This window comes from Oncorhynchus clarkii, unplaced genomic scaffold (assembly GCF_045791955.1).
Source record: "Oncorhynchus clarkii lewisi isolate Uvic-CL-2024 unplaced genomic scaffold, UVic_Ocla_1.0 unplaced_contig_5072_pilon_pilon, whole genome shotgun sequence".
Taxonomy (NCBI): domain Eukaryota; kingdom Metazoa; phylum Chordata; class Actinopteri; order Salmoniformes; family Salmonidae; genus Oncorhynchus; species Oncorhynchus clarkii.
Genome location: NW_027258352.1, coordinates 55,818 through 75,000, shown reverse-complemented (window position 1 = coordinate 75,000; position 19,183 = coordinate 55,818). Strand labels below are relative to the sequence as shown.

The 19,183-nt window shown below is 46.0% G+C and overlaps 1 protein-coding gene across 1 annotated transcript; it reads right to left on the bottom strand.

Annotated features, from left to right (window-relative positions):
• Nucleotides 1–1,290: 1,290 nt before the first annotated feature.
• On the bottom strand, nucleotides 1,291–18,834 carry LOC139396789 (threonine aspartase 1-like; the record flags this gene model as incomplete). Its single annotated transcript, XM_071143702.1, has 7 exons — nucleotides 18,764–18,834; nucleotides 17,848–18,042; nucleotides 17,149–17,216; nucleotides 14,465–14,533; nucleotides 7,781–7,901; nucleotides 1,691–1,775; nucleotides 1,291–1,370 (listed from the first exon to the last, which is right to left on the bottom strand). Coding segments are annotated over exons 2-7 (568 nt in total), but the record flags the coding sequence as incomplete, so codon positions are not given.
• Nucleotides 18,835–19,183: the final 349 nt, after the last annotated feature.

The following is a 19,183-nucleotide window of genomic DNA, read 5'->3' as shown; positions in this document are numbered from 1 at the left end:
TCAGGCTGGTCATTACCACGCGGTCAGGCTGGTCACTACCACGCAGTCAGGCTGGTCATTAACACACGGTCAGGCTGGTCACTACCACGCGGTCAGGCTGGTCACTACCACGCGGTCAGGCTGGTCACTACCACGCGGTCAGGCTGGTCACTACCACGCGGTCAGGCTGGTCACTACCACGCGGTCAGGCTGGTCACTACCACGCGGTCAGGCTGGTCACTACCACGCGGTCAGGCTGGTCACTACCACGCGGTCAGGCTGGTCATTAACACACGGTCAGGCTGGTCACTACCACGCGGTCAGGCTGGTCACTACCACGCGGTCAGGCTGGTCACTACCACGCGGTCAGGCTGGTCACTACCACGCGGTCAGGCTGGTCATTAACACACGGTCAGGCTGGTCACTACCACGCGGTCAGGCTGGTCATTAACACACGGTCAGGCTGGTCACTACCACGCGGTCAGGCTGGTCACTACCACGCGGTCAGGCTGGTCACTACCACGCGGTCAGGCTGGTCACTACCACGCGGTCAGGCTGGTCACTACCACGCGGTCAGGCTGGTCACTACCACGCGGTCAGGCTGGTCACTACCACGCGGTCAGGCTGGTCACTACCACGCGGTCAGGCTGGTCACTACCACGCGGTCAGGCTGGTCACTACCACGCGGTCAGGCTGGTCACTACCACACGGTCAGGCTGGTCACTACCACGCGGTCAGGCTGGTCATTAACACGCGGTCAGGCTGGTCACTACCACACGGTCAGGCTGGTCATTACCACACGGTCAGGCTGGTCATTAACACACGGTCAGGCTGGTCATTAACACACGGTCAGGCTGGTCATTAACACACGGTCAGGCTGGTCACTACCACACGGTCAGGCTGGTCATTACCACACGGTCAGGCTGGTCACTACCACGCGGTCAGGCTGGTCACTACCACGCGGTCAGGCTGGTCACTACCACGCGGTCAGGCTGGTCACTACCACACGGTCAGGCTGGTCACTACCACGCGGTCAGGCTGGTCACTACCACACGGTCAGGCTGGTCATTACCACACGGTCAGGCTGGTCATTAACACACGGTCAGGCTGGTCATTACCACACGGTCAGGCTGGTCATTAACACACGGTCAGGCTGGTCACTACCACGCAGTCAGGTTCACTCAAAAGGTTAGGAAAACAATGTTGATTTACTCTCATTTACATGGTCACTCACACGTCAGGATTTGGACCCCCCCCCCCCCCCCCCCTCCCAGCTAGAAAAACATGATTGACTGATTGACAGATACTCACTGGTAGCCATCTTCTCTGAGGGACAAGGAGGTATCCCATGGTTCACAGCCCAGTCATGTGCTCCTCGACCCACTAGAAAGCTTAAGAGATCAAAAAAAAAGAACAATAAACGATGCTTTCAGTGGAGGAAATTCATCGCAGAGATCACACAGTTAAAATCACACCTCTAGCTCTTGGCCCCGGTTGGATTATATGTTCTCTCAGTCATTTCAGATATCCTTTTCACCATTAATTCCCTTGTGAGTTAGTAGAGTGTTACTGCTGTGCCAGTGATCGTTACAGAAATAGTTAAGAGCCTCCTGGGTTACATTGAGCTCCACAAAGTAAATCTGTGAAAGGTAAGACAAAATACTGGACAATAGTGTTTTTTTTTAAATAATTTTTTAAAAGAGATGTTTACCAGGGGGGTATTCGTCCGGCTGACAGCTTTCCTTTCTGGGCTTCACTCAGTAACCTGTTGGCCACCAGCACTGGGTTGTTTATACCTGCACAGGAAACAGAAAGGTTGTGAATAAAGGGGTTTTACATAGGTCCCTGTCTCCATGGTACATATAGATACACCAGGCCATGTTCTGTGGTTACATAGGGCCCTGTCTCCATGGTACATATAGATACACCAGGCCATGTTCTGTGGTTACATAGGTCCCTGTCTCCATGGTACATATAGATACACCAGGCCATGTTCTGTGGTTACATAGGGCCCTGTCTCCATGGTACATATAGATACACCAGGCCATGTTCTGTGGTTACATAGGGCCCTGTCTCCATGGTACATATAGATCCACCAGGCCATGTTCTGTGGTTACATAGGTCCCTGTCTCCATGGTACATATAGATACACCAGGCCATGTTCTGTGGTTACATAGGGCCCTGTCTCCATGGTACATATAGATACACCAGGCCATGTTCTGTGGTTACATAGGGCCCTGTCTCCATGGTACATATAGATCCACCAGGCCATGTTCTGTGGTTACATAGGGCCCTGTCTCCATGGTACATATAGATCCACCAGGCCATGTTCTGTGGTTACATAGGGCCCTGTCTCCATGGTACATATAGATCCACCAGGCCATGTTCTGTGGTTACATAGGGCCCTGTCTCCATGGTACATATAGATCCACCAGGCCATGTTCTGTGGTTACATAGGGCCCTGTCTCCATGGTACATATAGATACACCAGGCCATGTTCTGGGTTACATAGGGCCCTGTCTCCATGGTACATATAGATCCACCAGGCCATGTTCTGTGGTTACATAGGGCCCTGTCTCCATGGTACATATAGATCCACCAGGCCATGTCCTGTGGTTACATAGGGCCCTGTCTCCATGGTACATATAGATCCACCAGGCCATGTTCTGTGGTTACATAGGGCCCTGTCTCCATGGTACATATAGATCCACCAGGCCATGTCCTGTGGTTAGGACGGCGTAAACACACGTTCACTCGGCTGTTCTTATGTAATAAAACAAGAAATCAGCAGGTAGTCGTTCACGCGGCAGGAAGCCTAGTGGTTAGAGCGTTGGGCCAAGTAACCGAAAGGCTAGATCGAACTGTCCCTAAAACAAGGCAGTTAACCCACTGTTCCCAGGCCGTCATTGTAAATAAGAATTTGTTCTTAGCTGACTTGCCTAGTTAAATAAAAGGTTAAATTTAAAAACAATTTTAAAGATTGCTTGAAGGGATCACCCAGCACCGCAGCTAATGATGAGATGGATTAGTCCATTAGACCAGTGTTTTATTCATCCTGGTTCTGGTGAACCCAAAGGCCGTCCACATTTTGGGCCACGTACGAGACCTCCCCAGACATATGAACACGTCATAAATCATGGCAAAATGCTTAGCATTGTAGGAAATTAGCTTTAAAACAGTAACATTTTCTCTCCACCCCATGGCAAAATGCTTAGCATTGTAGGAAATTAGCTTTAAAACAGTAACATTTTCTCTCCACCCCATGGCAAAATGCTTAGAATTGTAGGAAATTAGCTTTAAAACAGTAACATTTTCTCTCCACCCCATGGCAAAATGCTTAGAATTGTAGGAAATTAGCTTTAAAACAGTAACATTTTCTCTCCACCCCATGGCAAAATGCTTAGAATTGTAGGAAATTAGCTTTAAAACAGTAACATTTTCTCTCCACCCCATGGCAAAATGCTTAGAATTGTAGGAAATTAGCTTTAAAACAGTAACATTTTCTCCACCCTATGGCAAAATGCTTAGAATTGTAGGAAATTTGCTTTAAAACAGTAACATTTTCTCTCCACCCCATGGCAAAATGCTTAGCATTGTAGGAAATTAGCTTTAAAACAGTAACATTTTCTCTCCACCCCATGGCAAAATGCTTAGAATTGTAGGAAATTAGCTTTAAAACAGTAACATTTTCTCTCCACCCCATGGCAAAATGCTTAGCATTGTAGGAAATTAGCTTTAAAACAGTAACATTTTCTCTCCACCCCATGGCAAAATCCTTAGCATTGTAGGAAATTAGCTTTAAAACAGTAACATTTTCTCTCCACCCCATGGCAAAATGCTTAGAATTGTAGGAAATTAGCTTTAAAACAGTAACATTTTCTCTCCACCCCATGGCAAAATCCTTAGCGTTGTAGGAAATTAGCTTTAAAACAGTAACATTTTCTCTCCACCACATGGCAAAATGCTTAGCATTGTAGGAAATTAGCTTTAAAACAGTAACATTTTCTCTCCACCCCATGGCAAAATGCTTAGAATTGTAGGAAATTAGCTTTAAAACAGTAACATTTTCTCTCCACCCCATGGCAAAATGCTTAGCATTGTAGGAAATTAGCTTTAAAACAGTAACATTTTCTCTCCACCCCATGGCAAAATCCTTAGCATTGTAGGAAATTAGCTTTAAAACAGTAACATTTTCTCTCCACCCCATGGCAAAATGCTTAGAATTGTAGGAAATTAGCTTTAAAACAGTAACATTTTCTCTCCACCCCATGGCAAAATCCTTAGCATTGTAGGAAATTAGCTTTAAAACAGTAACATTTTCTCTCCACCCCATGGCAAAATGCTTAGAATCGTAGGAAATTAGCTTTAAAACAGTAACATTTTCTCTCCACCCCATGGCAAAATGTGTAGAATTTTAAGAAGTTAGTGCCCCCCCACACACACACACAAAAAGTACAAAAATAATGAATATTGAATAATATACTGAATATATAATACGAGTCAAAAGTTTGGACACACCTACTCATTCAAGGGTTTTTCTTTATTTTTTACTATTTTCTACATTGTAGAATAATAGTGAAGACATCAAAACTATGAAATAACACATATGGAATCATGTAGTAACCAAAAAAAGTGTTAAAATCAAAGTATATTTTATATTTGAGATTCTTCAAAGTAGCCACCCGTTGTCTTGATGACAGCTTTACACACTCTTGGCATTCTCTCAACCAGCTTCACCTGGAATGCTTTTCCAACAGTCTTGAAGGAGTTCCCACACATGCTGAGCACTTGCTGGCTGCTTTTCCTTCACTCCGCGGTCCAACTCATCCCAAACCATCTCAATTGGGTTGAGGTCGAGTGATTGTGGAGGCCAGGTCATCTGATGCAGCACTCCATCACTCTCCTTCTTGGTCAAATAGCCCTTACACAGCCTGGAGGTGTTGGGTCATTGTTCTGTTGATAAACCAATGATCGTCCCACTAAGCTCAAACCAGATGGGATGGCGTATCACTGCAGAGTGCTGTGGTGGCCATGCTGGTTAAGTGTGCCTTGAATTATAAATAAATCACAGTGTCACCAGCAAAGCACCTCCACACCTCCTCCTCCATGCTTCACGGTGGGAACCACACATGCAGAGATCATTCGTTCACCTACTCTGCATCTCACAAAGACACGGCGGTTGAAACCAAAAAATCTCAAATTTAGACTCATCAGACCAAAGGACAGATTTCCACCAGTCTAATGTCCATTGCTCATGTTTCTTGGCCCAAGCAAGTCTCTTCTTCTTATTGGTGTCCTTTAGTAATGGTTTCTTTGCAGCAATTCGACCATGAACAGTTGATGTTGAGATGTGTCTGTTACTTGAACTCTGTGAAGCATTTACTTGAGCTACAATTTCTGAGGCTGGTAACTCTAATGAACTTATCCTCTGCAGCAGAGGTAACTCTGGGTCTCCCTTTCCTGTGGTGGTCCTCATGAGAGACAGTTTCATCACAGCTCTTGATGGTTTTTGCAACTGCACTTGAAGAAACTTTCAAAGTTCTTGAAATTGACTGATCTTCATGTCTTAAAGTAATGATGGACTGTCATTTCTCTTTGCTTATTTGAGCTGTTCTTGCCATAATATGGACTTGGTCTTTTACCAAATAGGGCTATATTCTGTATACCACCCCTACCTTGTTACAACACAACTGAATGGCTCAAACACAGGAAAGAAAGAAATGCCACAAATTAACTTTTAACAAAGCACACCTGTTAATTTAAATGCATTCCAGGTGACTACCTCATGAATCTGGCTGAGTGTGCAAAGCTGTCATCAAGGCAAAGGGTGGCTACTTTGAAGAACCTCAAATCTATTTTGATTTGTTTAACACTTTTTTGGTTACTACATGTGTGTTATTGAATAGTTTTGATGTCTTCACTATTATTCTGCAGAAAATAGTAAAAATAAAGAAAAACCATTGAATGAGTAGGTGTCCAAACCTTTGACTGGTACTAATTAATTAAATATATATTTTATTCTGTGTGTGTGTGTGTGTAATTATATATATATATACACACACACACACATACATACACACAGAATAAAAATATAAACGCAACATGGTCAAATAAAAGATACGCACAAAAAAACAATTATTTCTCTTAAATTTTGTGCAAAACTTTGTTTACATCCTCGTTAGTGAACATTTCTCCTTCGCCAAGATAAACCATCCATCTGACAGATGTGGCATATCAAGAAGCTGATTTAAACAGCATGATCATTACACAGGTGCACCTTGTGCTGTGGACAATCAAAAGGCCACTCTCAAATATACAATTTCGTCACTCAACACAACGCCACAGAAGTTGAAGGAAGCATGAAATTGTCATGCTGACTGCAGGAATGTCCACCAGAGCCGTTTCCAGAGAATTTAAAAGTAAATTTTCTATACCATAAAGCGCCTCCAATGTCATTTTAGAGAATTTGGCGGTACATCCAACCGGCCTTCAAAACCACAGACCAGCACGTCAGCTCAGGACCTCCACAACAGCTCTATGGAGCCAGTAAATAGACTGGTACACGCCAGGTACTGTTGTGGTGTATTCCACTTAGCAGACACCTCTGTCCAAACTTCTTACAAGAGAAGTGAGTAAATATATATATATTTTTTTGTTAAGTGTCTCGGATCTCTGTGGGAATTGAACCTACAACCTTGGCTCATAGACCTGTTATAGGACGTGGTTTACAATACACCTACGTAGTGCATTACTACGCTGCCCTTATGTGAAATACAGGCCTGGAAAGAACAGAACAAAACAGAACAGGTCCAATCGGAGCCAAGAAACTTTCATTTGTCATGTACTGATTTAAATTTTAAAAATGTCTGACTGTTACAGCACGCAGGGGAGTAAAAAACGGCTGTGTCTTGTTTTGTTGTTTTACCTCAATGTCGAAATGCCCGCTGACGTTCGCCTCTAGTGTGTGTGTGTGTGTGTGTGTGGTTGTGTGTGTGTGTGTGTGGTTGTGTGTGTGTGTGTGTGGTTGTGTGTGTGTGTGTGTGTGTGTGTGTGTGTGTGTGTGTTGTGTGTGTGTGTGTGTGGTTGTGTGTGTGTGTGTGTGGTTGTGTGTGTGTGTGTGTGGTTGTGTGTGTGTGTGTGTGTGTTGTGTGTGTGTGTGTGGTTGTGTGTGTGTGTGTGTGTGGTTGTGTGTGTGGTTGTGTGTGTGTGTGTGTGGTTGTGTGTGTGTGTGTGTGGTTGTGTGTGTGTGTGTGTGTGTGTGTGTGTGTGTGTGTGTGTGTGTGGTTGTGTGTGTGTGTGTGTGGTTGTGTGTGTGGTTGTGTGTGTGTGGTTGTGTGTTCTCAGAACATTGTGAAGTCTATACTCAGGAGATCTGTCTTTGCTGGAGGCCTTTTTGGCGCAGGGCAGACTGCTGAAATGTTAATGGTGAACACAGTGCAGGACTGGTTACAAAGCCAATAACACGTCACTCTTTTAAAAGGGGTTGGATCTGTAGATGTAGAATCAGCTATCGAGGAATGCACTCCACAAAGCTGAAGGGTTGGTTCAGGGGACTGTACAATGCTGATAGCTCAAGGGTTGGTTCAGGGTGGCGTATAGCTGAAAAGTTGGTTCAGGGTTGCTTATAGCTGAAGTTCTACCATAGATCCCAACAGGCAGAGCTGGTTGAAATAACGTCAATCTGACAACATTACAACCAGAATAGAATATATTTTCTAGAAGTTTTGCCCCCTGCGATAGGGCTTTAAATAGTTGCTAGTTACACAAACACGAAGGCATCAGTAGTTGGTCAGTAACCCACCACTAACAGCACCTACAGCTCCGTAACGTAAAGACTTCCCATCCATGATGCTGGCGTCACACTCGATCTCCCCAGACAGGTTTAAGTTAGAGCCCATTCCAGCGTTGGTGAACGGAGAATCCTGTGGATGACAAAAACATTTAGAAGAATCATGAACTGACACTTTGACACAGATAAACAAAGGAACGTCCTCTCACTGTCAACTGCGTTTATTTTCAGCAAACTTAAACATGTGTAAATATTTGTATGAACATAACAAGATTCAACAACTGAGACATAAACTGAACAAGTTCCACAGACATGTGACTAACAGAAATGGAATAATGTGTCCCTGAACAAATGGGGGGGTCAAAATCAAAAGTAACAGTCACTATCTGGTGTGGCCACCAGCTGCATTAAGTACTGTAGTGCATCTCCTCCTCATGGACTGCACCCGATTTGCCAGTTCTTGCTGTGAGATGTTACCCCACTCTTCCACCAAGAAACCTGCAAGTTCCCAGACATTTCTGGGAGGGGGGAATGGCCCTAGTCCTCACCCTCCGATCCAAAGGGTCCCAGGCGTGAGATCCGGGCTCGTCGCTGGCCATGGCAGAACACTGACATTTCTGTCTTGCAGGAAGTCACGCACAGAATGAGCAGTATGGCTGGTGGCATTGTCATGCTGGAGGGTCATGTCAGGATGAGCCTGCAGGAAGGTTACCACATGAGGGAGGAGGATGTCTTCCCTGTAACGCACAGCGTTGAGATTGCCTGCAATGACAACAAGCTCAGTCCGATGATGCTGTGACACACCGCCCCAGACAATGACAGACCCTCCACCTCTAAATCGATCCCATTCCAAAGTACAGGCCTCGGTGTAAAGCTCATTCCATCGACAATAAATGCGAATCCGACCATCACCCCTGGTGAGACAAAACTGCGACTCGTCAGTGAAGAGCGCTTTTTGCCAGTCCTGTCTGGTCCAGCGATGGTGGGTTTGTGCCCATAGTGATGATGTCTGGTGAGGACCTGCCTTACAACAGGCCTACAGGCCCTCAGTCCAGCCTCTCACAGACAGTCTGAGCACTGATGGAGAGATTGTGCATTCCTGGTGTAACTTGGGCAGTTGTTGTTGCTATCCTGTACCTGTCCCGCAGGTGTGATGTTCAGATGTACCGATCCTGTGCAGGTGTTGTTACACGTGGTCTGTCACTGCGAGGATGATCAGCTGTCCGTCCTGTCTCCCTGTAGCGCTGTCTTAGGCGTCTCACAGTACGCACATTGCAATTTATTGCCCTGGCCACATCTGCAGTCCTCATGCCTCCTTGCAGCATGCCTAAGGCACGTTCACGCAGATGAGCAGGGACCCTGGGCATCTTTCTTTGGTGTTTTTCAGAGTCAGTAGAAAGGCCTCTTTAGTGTCCTAAGTTTTCATAACTGTGACCTTAATTGCCTACCGTCTGTAAGCTGTTAGTGTCTTAACAACCGTTCCACAGGTGCATGTTCATTAAATGTTTATGGTTCATTGAACAAGCATGGGAAACAGTGTTTAATTAAACCCTTTACAATGAAGATCTGTGAAGTTATTTGGATTTTTACAAATTATCTTTGAAAGACAAAGGTCCTGAAAAAGGGAAGTTTCTTTGCCAAGTTTACATTAAGAAATAGGACATTTAGACACAGATATACATTTTCACAGAAAGGAAACTTTACTAGGGCCTCCTTCCTTCACCCAGTAGGAGGACTAAGTAGCTGTGATCTAAACATAGATGTTATGTCACACATCACTTTGTAAGGATCCTAACAGTCCATTCAGTCCATTAAATACTCACTCTGTGATATGCATGTTTTTAGAATTCAGGAGTAGTGCTTTAAAAGGCATCTGTGGTTGGATTTAATGCGTGTCTGTACTCAGATTCAGTGTGCAATAGGGCTGGGCTTTACTTTTTTTAAATTATATATATATATATAAAGGTTTTCCTCTAAAATCAGCTTTGTTGTACAAATACACCGCAATTCAAACAGTCAACAAAAATCTAATTAAATGATGGTGAAAATTGTGAAATTACATTAGGAAGGTAATCAGACCTCTTGACTTTTCCCACTTTTTGTTACATAACAGCCTAAATCTAAAATAAATATATTTTTCTTAAATGTATCCTACACACACACACACAATACACCACAGCAAAAAACAGGTCTTTAGAAATGTTTGTAAATTTATTACAAATAAAAAACTGAAATATCATATTTGCGTAAGTATTCAGACCCTGTACTCAGTACTTTGTTGAAGCACCTTTGGCAGCGATTACAGCCTCAAGTCTTCTTGGGTATGATGCTACAAGCTTGACACACCTGTATTTGGGGAGTTTCTCCCATTCTTCTCTGCAGATCCTCTCAAGCTCTGTCAGGTTGGATGGGGAGAATCGCTCTGTCTCTCGAAAGATGTTTGATGGGGGTTCAAGTCTGGGCTCTAGCTGGGCCACTCAAGGACATTGAAACTTGTCTCGAAGGTGAACCTTCGTTCCAGTCTGAGGTCCTGAGCGTTCTAGAGCAGGTTGTCAAGGGGCTCTCTGTACTTTGCTCCGTTCATCTTTGCCTCGTTCCTGACTAGTCTCCCGGTCCCTGCCGCTGAAAAACATTCTTCTCAGCATGCTGCCAACACCACCATGCTTCACCATAGGGATGCTGCCAGGTTTCCTCCAAACGTGACGCTCTGCATTCAGGCCAAAGAGTTCAATCTTGGTTTCATCAGACCAGAGAATCTTGTTTCTCATGGTCTGAGAAAATATAGGTGCCTTTTGGCAAACTCCAAGTGGGCTGTCATATTCCTTTTTACTGAGGAGTGGGTTCCATCTGGGTTCCATCTGGCAACTCTACCATAAAGGCCTGATTGGTGGAGTGCTGCAGAGATGGCTGTCCTTCTGGAAGGTTCTCCCATCTCCACAGAGGAACTCTGGAGCTCTGTCAGAGTGAACATCGGGTTCTTGGTCACCTCACTGACCAAGGCCCTTCTCCCCTAATTGCTCAGTTTGGCCGGGCGGCCAGCTCTAGGAAGACTCTTGGTGGATCCAAACTTCTTCCATTTCAGAATGATGGAGGACACTGTGTTCTTGGGGACCTTCAATGCTGCAGAAATGTTTTGGTACCCTTCCCCAGATCTCTGCCTTGACACAATCCTGTCTCGGAGCTCTACGAACAATTCCTTGTTCCTCATGTCTTGGTTATTGCTCTGACATGCTCTGTCAACTGTGGGACCTTATATAGACAGGTGTGTGCCTTTCCAAATCATGTCCAATCAATTGAATTTACCACAGGTGGACTCCAATCAAGTTGTAGAAATATGTCAAGGATGTTCAATGGAAACAGGATGCACCTGAGAACAATTCCGAGTCTCATAGCAAAGGGTCTGAAAACGTAAGTAAATACGATATCCTTTAAAAAAATATATATACATTTGAAAACATTTCTAAAAAAACTGTTTTCGCTTTGTCATTATAGGGTATTGTGTGTAGATTTTATTTATTTTATTTAACTAGGCAAGTCAGTTTAGAACAAATTCGTATTTACAATGACGGCCTACAAAAAAAAAAGACTTCTTTAATGAAAGAAAAACATTTCCTCATCAATTTGAGAATAAGGCTGTAACGTAACAACATGTGGAAAAAGGGGGAGGGGTCTGAATAGTTTCCTGAATGCAGCGCCTCTCTCCCTGTATATATGGCAGTGCCTCTCTCCCTGTATATATGGCAGTGCCTCTCTCCCTGTATATATGGCAGTGCCTCTCTCCCTGTATATATGGCAGTGCCTCTCTCCCTGTATATATGGCAGTGCCTCTCTCCCTGTATATATGGCAGTGCCTCTCTCCCTGTATATATGGCAGTGCCTCTCTCCCTGTATATATGGCAGTGCCTCTCTCCCTGTATATATGGCAGTGCCTCTCTCCCTGTATATATGGCAGTGCCTCTCTCCCTGTATATATGGCAGTGCCTCTCTCCCTGTATATATGGCAGTGCCTCTCTCCCTGTATATATGGCAGTGCCTCTCTCCCTGTATATATGGCAGTGCCTCTCTCCCTGTATATATGGCAGTGCCTCTCTCCCTGTATATATGGCAGTGCCTCTCTCCAGTGCCTCTGTATATATGGCAGTGCCTCTCTCCCTGTATATATGGCAGTGCCTCTCTCCCTGTATATATGGCAGTGCCTCTCTCCCTGTATATATGGCAGTGCCTCTCTCCCTGTAGGCCCTCATGTGTCATAGAACACGTTTATGGCAGTGCCTAGGTCCGTGGTCTCACACACACACACACACACACACACACTAACCTCAAGCTGAACTAGGGCTGCGGTCACACACACACTAACCTCAAGCTGAACTAGGTCCGTGGTCTCACACACACACTAACCTCAAGCTGAACTAGGTCCGTGGTCTCACACTCACACTAACCTCAAGCTGAACTAGGTCCGTGGTCTCACACACACACACACCTCACACTGAACTAGGTCCGTGGTCTCACACTCACACACACACTAACCTCAAGCTGAACTAGGTCCGTGGTCTCACACTCACACTAACCTCAAGCTGAACTAGGTCCGTGGTCTCACACACTCACACTAACCTCAAGCTGAACTAGGTCCGTGGTCTCACACACACACTAACCTCAAGCTGAACTAGGTCCGTGGTCTCACACTCACACTAACCTCAAGCTGAACTAGGTCCGTGGTCTCACACACACACACACACACACACACACACACACTAACCTCAAGCTCAACAAGGGCTGCGGTCACACACACACTAACCTCAAGCTGAACTAGGTCCGTGGTCTCACACACACACTAACCTCAAGCTGAACTAGGTCCGTGGTCTCACACGCACACTAACCTCAAGCTGAACTAGGTCCGTGGTCTCACACTCACACTAACCTCAAGCTGAACTAGGTCCGTGGTCTCACACTCACACACACACTAACCTCAAGCTGAACTAGGTCCGTGGTCTCACACTCACACTAACCTCAAGCTGAACTAGGTCCGTGGTCTCACACTCACACTCACACTAACCTCAAGCTGAACTAGGTCCGTGGTCTCACACTCACACTAACCTCAAGCTGAACTAGGTCCGTGGTCTCACACACACACTAACCTCAAGCTGAACTAGGTCCGTGGTCTCACACTCACACACACACTAACCTCAAGCTGAACTAGGTCCGTGGTCTCACACTCACACTAACCTCAAGCTGAACTAGGTCCGTGGTCTCACACACTCACACTAACCTCAAGCTGAACTAGGTCCGTGGTCTCACACACACACTAACCTCAAGCTGAACTAGGTCCGTGGTCACACACACACACACACACACACTCACACACACACACACACACACACACACACACACTAACCTCAAGCTGAACTAGGTCCGTGGTCTCACACACACACTAACCTCAAGCTGAACTAGGTCCGTGGTCTCACACACACACACACACACACACACACACTAACCTCAAGCTGAACTAGGTCCGTGGTCTCACACACACACTAACCTCAAGCTGAACTAGGTCCGTGGTCTCACACACACACACACACACACACACACACACACACACACACACACACACACACACACACACACACACACACACACACACACACACACACACACACACACACACACACACAACACACACAACACACCGTGGTCACACACACACACTAACCTCAAGCTGAACTAGGTCCGTGGTCTCACACACACACTAACCTCAAGCTGAACTAGGTCCGTGGTCTCACACTCACACACACACACACACACTAACCTCAAGCTGAACTAGGTCCGTGGTCTCACACTCACACACACACTAACCTCAAGCTGAACTAGGTCCGTGGTCTCACACTCACACTAACCTCAAGCTGAACTAGGTCCGTGGTCTCACACTCACACTAACCTCAAGCTGAACTAGGTCCGTGGTCTCACACTCACACTAACCTCAAGCTGAACTAGGTCCGTGGTCTCACACTCACACTCACACTAACTCAAGCTGAACTAGGTCCGTGGTCTCACACTCACACTAACCTCAAGCTGAACTAGGTCCGTGGTCTCACACTCACACTAACCTCAAGCTGAACTAGGTCCGTGGTCTCACACTCACACTAACCTCAAGCTGAACTAGGTCCGTGGTCTCACACTCACACTAACCTCAAGCTGAACTAGGTCCGTGGTCTCACACTCACACTAACCTCAAGCTGAACTAGGTCCGTGGTCTCACACTCACACTAACCTCAAGCTGAACTAGGTCCGTGGTCTCACACTCACACTAACCTCAAGCTGAACTAGGTCCGTGGTCTCACACTCACACTAACCTCAAGCTGAACTAGGTCCGTGGTCTCACACTCACACTAACCTCAAGCTGAACTAGGTCCGTGGTCTCACACACACACTCACACTAACCTCAAGCTGAACTAGGTCCGTGGTCTCACACACTCACACTAACCTCAAGCTCAACAAGGGCTGCGGTCACACACACACACACACTAACCTCAAGCTCAACAAGGGCTGTGGTCACACACACACACACTAACCTCAAGCTCAACAAGGGCTGTGGTCTCTCACACACACACACACACTAACCTCAAGCTCAACAAGGGCTGTGGTCACACACACATACACACACACACACACACACACACACACACACACACACACACTAACCTCAAGCTCAACAAGGGCTGCGGTCACAGCGTCCACTGCCAGAGCACCGGCTTTCAGTCTGTCCACAGCCTGAGAGAGAGACGTTACATTACAGGTAGGACAGTTGACAGTCGCCGTGTTCACGGGGCGCACAACAGACGAACAAGGGACTGAAACAGGGAGAGTCTCCCTGGACTTACTCGTTGTTGTCCGTTGCATGCCCTAATGAACACGACCCATGATGCAAACAGGGTAAGAGCAATACAATCTCTCTCCTTGCTGATTGAACACCAACAAATCATGGGGATCATATTTCACAGAGACAGCATTTACCTACTGCATCATTCAACACTACAGAGACAGCATTTACCTACTGCATCACTCAACACTACAGAGACAGCATTTACCTACTGCATCACTCAACACTACAGAGACAGCATTTACCTACTGCATCATTCAACACTACAGAGACAGCATTTACCTACTGCATCACTCAACACTACAGAGACAGCATTTACCTACTGCATCATTCAACACTACATAGACAGCATTTACCTACTGCATCACTCAACACTACATAGACAGCATTTACCTACTGCATCATTCAACACTACAGAGACAGCATTTACCTACTGCATCATTCAACACTACAGAGACAGCATTTATCTACTGCATCACTCAACACTACAGAGACAGCATTTACCTACTGCATCTCAACACTACACTCCTAATCACTCACACTACAGAGACAGCATTAACCTACTGCATCACTCAACACTACAGAGACAGCATTTACCTACTGCATCATTCAACACTACAGAGACAGCATTTACCTACTGCATCATTCAACACTACAGACAGCATTTACCTACTGCATCATTCAACACTACAGAGACAGCATTTACCTACTGCATCATTCAACACTACAGAGACAGCATTTACCTACTGCATCACTTAACACTACATAGACGGCACAGAGAGAGAGACAGAGACGGCACAGAGAGAGAGACAGAGACGGCACAGAGACGGAGACATTACAGACAGAGACGGCACAGAGACAGAGACGGCACAGAGACAGAGACAGAGACGGCACAGAGACAGAGACGGCACAGAGACAGAGACGGCACAGAGACAGAGACGGCACAGAGACAGAGACGGCACAGAGACGGCACGGCACAGAGACGGCACCGAGACAGAGACGGCACCGAGACAGAGACGGCACCGAGACAGAGACGGCACCGAGAGAGACGGCACCGAGACAGAGACGGCACCGAGACAGAGACGGCACAGAGACAGAGACAGAGACGGCACAGAGACAGAGACGGCACAGAGACAGAGACGGCACAGAGACAGAGACGGACACAGAGACAGAGACGGCACAGAGACAGAGACGGCACAGAGACAGAGACGGAGACAGAGACAGAGACGACATCGAGAGAGAGACAGAGACGGCACAGAGACAGAGACGACATCGAGAGAGTGACGGCACAGAGATAGAGACGACATCGAGAGAGTGACGGCACAGAGACAGAGACGACATCGAGAGAGAGACGGCACAGAGACAGAGACGACATCGAGAGAGACGACATCGAGAGAGAGACGGCACAGAGACAGAGACGGAGACAGAGACGACATCGAGAGAGAGACAGAGACGGCACAGAGACAGTACACAGAGAGACAGCACTGAGACAGAATATAGACAGACAGTAGACAACAGAGAAAGAGACAGTAGGGACATGACAGAGACAACACAAAGACAGCAAAGAGACAGTAGACAGCACAGTAGACAGCACAGAGACAGACAGCACAGAGACAGCTAGCACAGAGACAGCCAGCACAGAGACAGCCAGCACAGAGACAGCCAAAAGACAGCACAGAGACAGACAACACAGAAACAGCAAAGAGACAGAGACAACACAGAGACAGCAAAGAGACAGTAGACAGCACAAAGAGACAACACAGAGACAGCATATAGACAGTACAGAGACAGGATAGAGACTTGGACAGCATATAGACAGACAGAGACAGCATATAGACAGACAGTACAGAGACAGGTTAGAGACAGACAGCACAGAGACAGATAGTACAGAGACAGGATAGAGACAGCACAGAGACAGCCAGCACAGAGACAGCATATAGACAGACAGAGACAGAGACAGGATAGAGACTTGGACAGACAGCCGATGTTCCCCGTGGACGTCTGTAGCTGCTAACCCTAACCCTAACCCTAACCCTGACCCTGACCCTGACCCAACCCTAACCCTGACCCTGACCCTGACCCAACCCGACCCTGACCCTGACCCTGACCCTGCTCTAATCTGATGGACTATAAAATACAAGTAAAAGGAGGTTTTCTGCTGAAAACACAGGAAGTGCCGGAACATGACATTACAGCGTGTAGTTTTCTCCGACCAGCTGAGACTGACGATGCCGTGTTACCATTACACATAACTCCCTGACGCAACACCGTCTCACACGGGACTCCTCTCTGAAGACAGGGTGCTAGATCCCTCCCTGTCCTCCTGATCTGAACACGACCACAGCGCTGTCGTCTCAATACTCTACCGCGGCTTCCTCTCAATTCAATTCAATTCAAGGGGCTTTATTGGCATGGGAAACAGGCGTTAACATTGGCCAAAGCCATGTGCAAAGCGGTGCATTCTGCACTGATGCAGGAAGCGCCGGACAAGGCGAAGGAAACTCACTCTCTGACAAGCTCTCTTGCAGACATGCCTGTATTCCTTGGCTTTGGACTCAGAGTGGTATCCTGCTCCTGAAAAAAAATACAACACACAAAGAAGTGAAAAGAAGGTATGTGATGTGAATTTTTTTTTTTTTTTTTTTTTTTTAAAAGGGTTGCAAATTCATCAGTAAAGACAGTGTGTCGTTTTCAACAGCTGGTTAATGATGACATCATCCTACATCCCATTTTGTAGGCCTCTCTTTCACGGTCTGCATAGTCAGAGGCCATGTCAGAATACACAGACGTGGGTTCAAAATAGTAGGGGGATGTAAATGCCAGGATGTTGTACTCATTTCTGCACACTATTGAGGAAGAGAATAGTATTTTCACACGCACACATGCGCGAGCGCACACACACACACGCGTGTATGTTCGACAACTGCTGATAAATTAGAATAGGGGACGCACTCTACCAAAAATGTATGAACAGCGGGAAACAAGCTCTCTAAGTGTGGTTAAAGTAGTAGGTAAGAAGACAGAACACGATAACGCTCCAGAAGTGATAACAGATTCAGTATATATATAGAGACAGTCAACGTCATCAGTAACTTATCCTTATCACATGTAAACTGAATGTCATCTCATCGGACACCTGACAACGGCTTAATTTACGCAGCACAGAAAAATCAGACCACTAAAGGTACACCAAAGTACACCAAACCTGCATGCACCAACACAAAGCCAACAGCGTTCCCCTTGTCGTTTCTGTCTGCAGGAGACTCCTGTGGTGTGACTGTCGACCAGGAGGCAGGAGGGGGTTGTTGCTCTTCAGCACAGTTCAGTGGCGTCTCCATAACCCTCCACATGCATCATGGACCATTGGCCCCAGGTAACACTGGCATCTTGGCTCTCACACCTGGGAGAAAATATATATATTTTTTTTTAAATGGGGAGATGCCATTTGTCCTACTAGGAATGGTGGCTTAAGCATCTGTGTACCACAATTGATAAACGAGTTGTATTTTAGCAAATGCCTATAAGCAGTGTCAACAGTCATCTGCTGAACGTGATCTATGAACATTGTGTGATTTTGGACTGTGCTTTGATAGTCTGGATAAGTAGGTGCCGACACTAAAAAGGCGCACAATATCATTTTAGTTCAAACCTGCTTGGGGAAAAGCTCATCGCACAAATCAACTGAGTGGGGACACAGTGTTGCTGCTGGGTTGTTTGACTGAGACGGGTTGCCTGCCACAATGTAAACAATGTGATTCCCCGAGACTACATCATTCAGGCTGACATGCCATTGTAGGCATTAGCTTAGCTGGCTAGTCTGTTTGGAAGCTAGTTAGCCTTAACGTCTAGGTTGTTATCGAATAAATTGATTTAAAAATAAAAGTGTCTAACTAACGATTAGAGAAAGGTAGCATGTGTCCCTCAGTGCGTAGTTACAGCGTGCAAATATTCGTTGACATCTAACGTTTTGCGACAACTGAGCAAGCTAACTAGCTACATAGCATAGCATCCACATTTTGAAGACTCGACTATAAAAACTTGTTTTTTTGCACGAATCTGCTAACTAGCTGCCACACTAGTACGGACCAGGTACGTGTTCTTGTGTTTATGTGAAAACTTACTTTACTATTAAAAACTTTGCAAGTTGAGATTGTACTCTGGCTGCGGCTCTGCAGCAGAAATCTCTTCCGGGTTCAGGGTTACGTCACATGACGCAAATGTGCGCGTCCCAAAACATTATTGCCACGTTCAAATACTAGTCGGCACCAGGAAACTCGGTAATTTTCAACTTTTGTAACTGTTTATAGTTATACAATTGCCGCTATCAACCAGATGGCAAGTCGGAAATTTCCGCGTTTACTCGTTTCCGACTAGACTGGAACGAGACATAATCCCACGAGTTTTACACTGAACATAAATATAAACGCGAAATGTAGTGCTGGTCCCATGTATCTTGAGCTGAAATAAAAGATCCCCGAAATTATCCATATGCACAAACATATTATTTATCTAATTTGTTTTTCCCAAATGTGTTTACATCC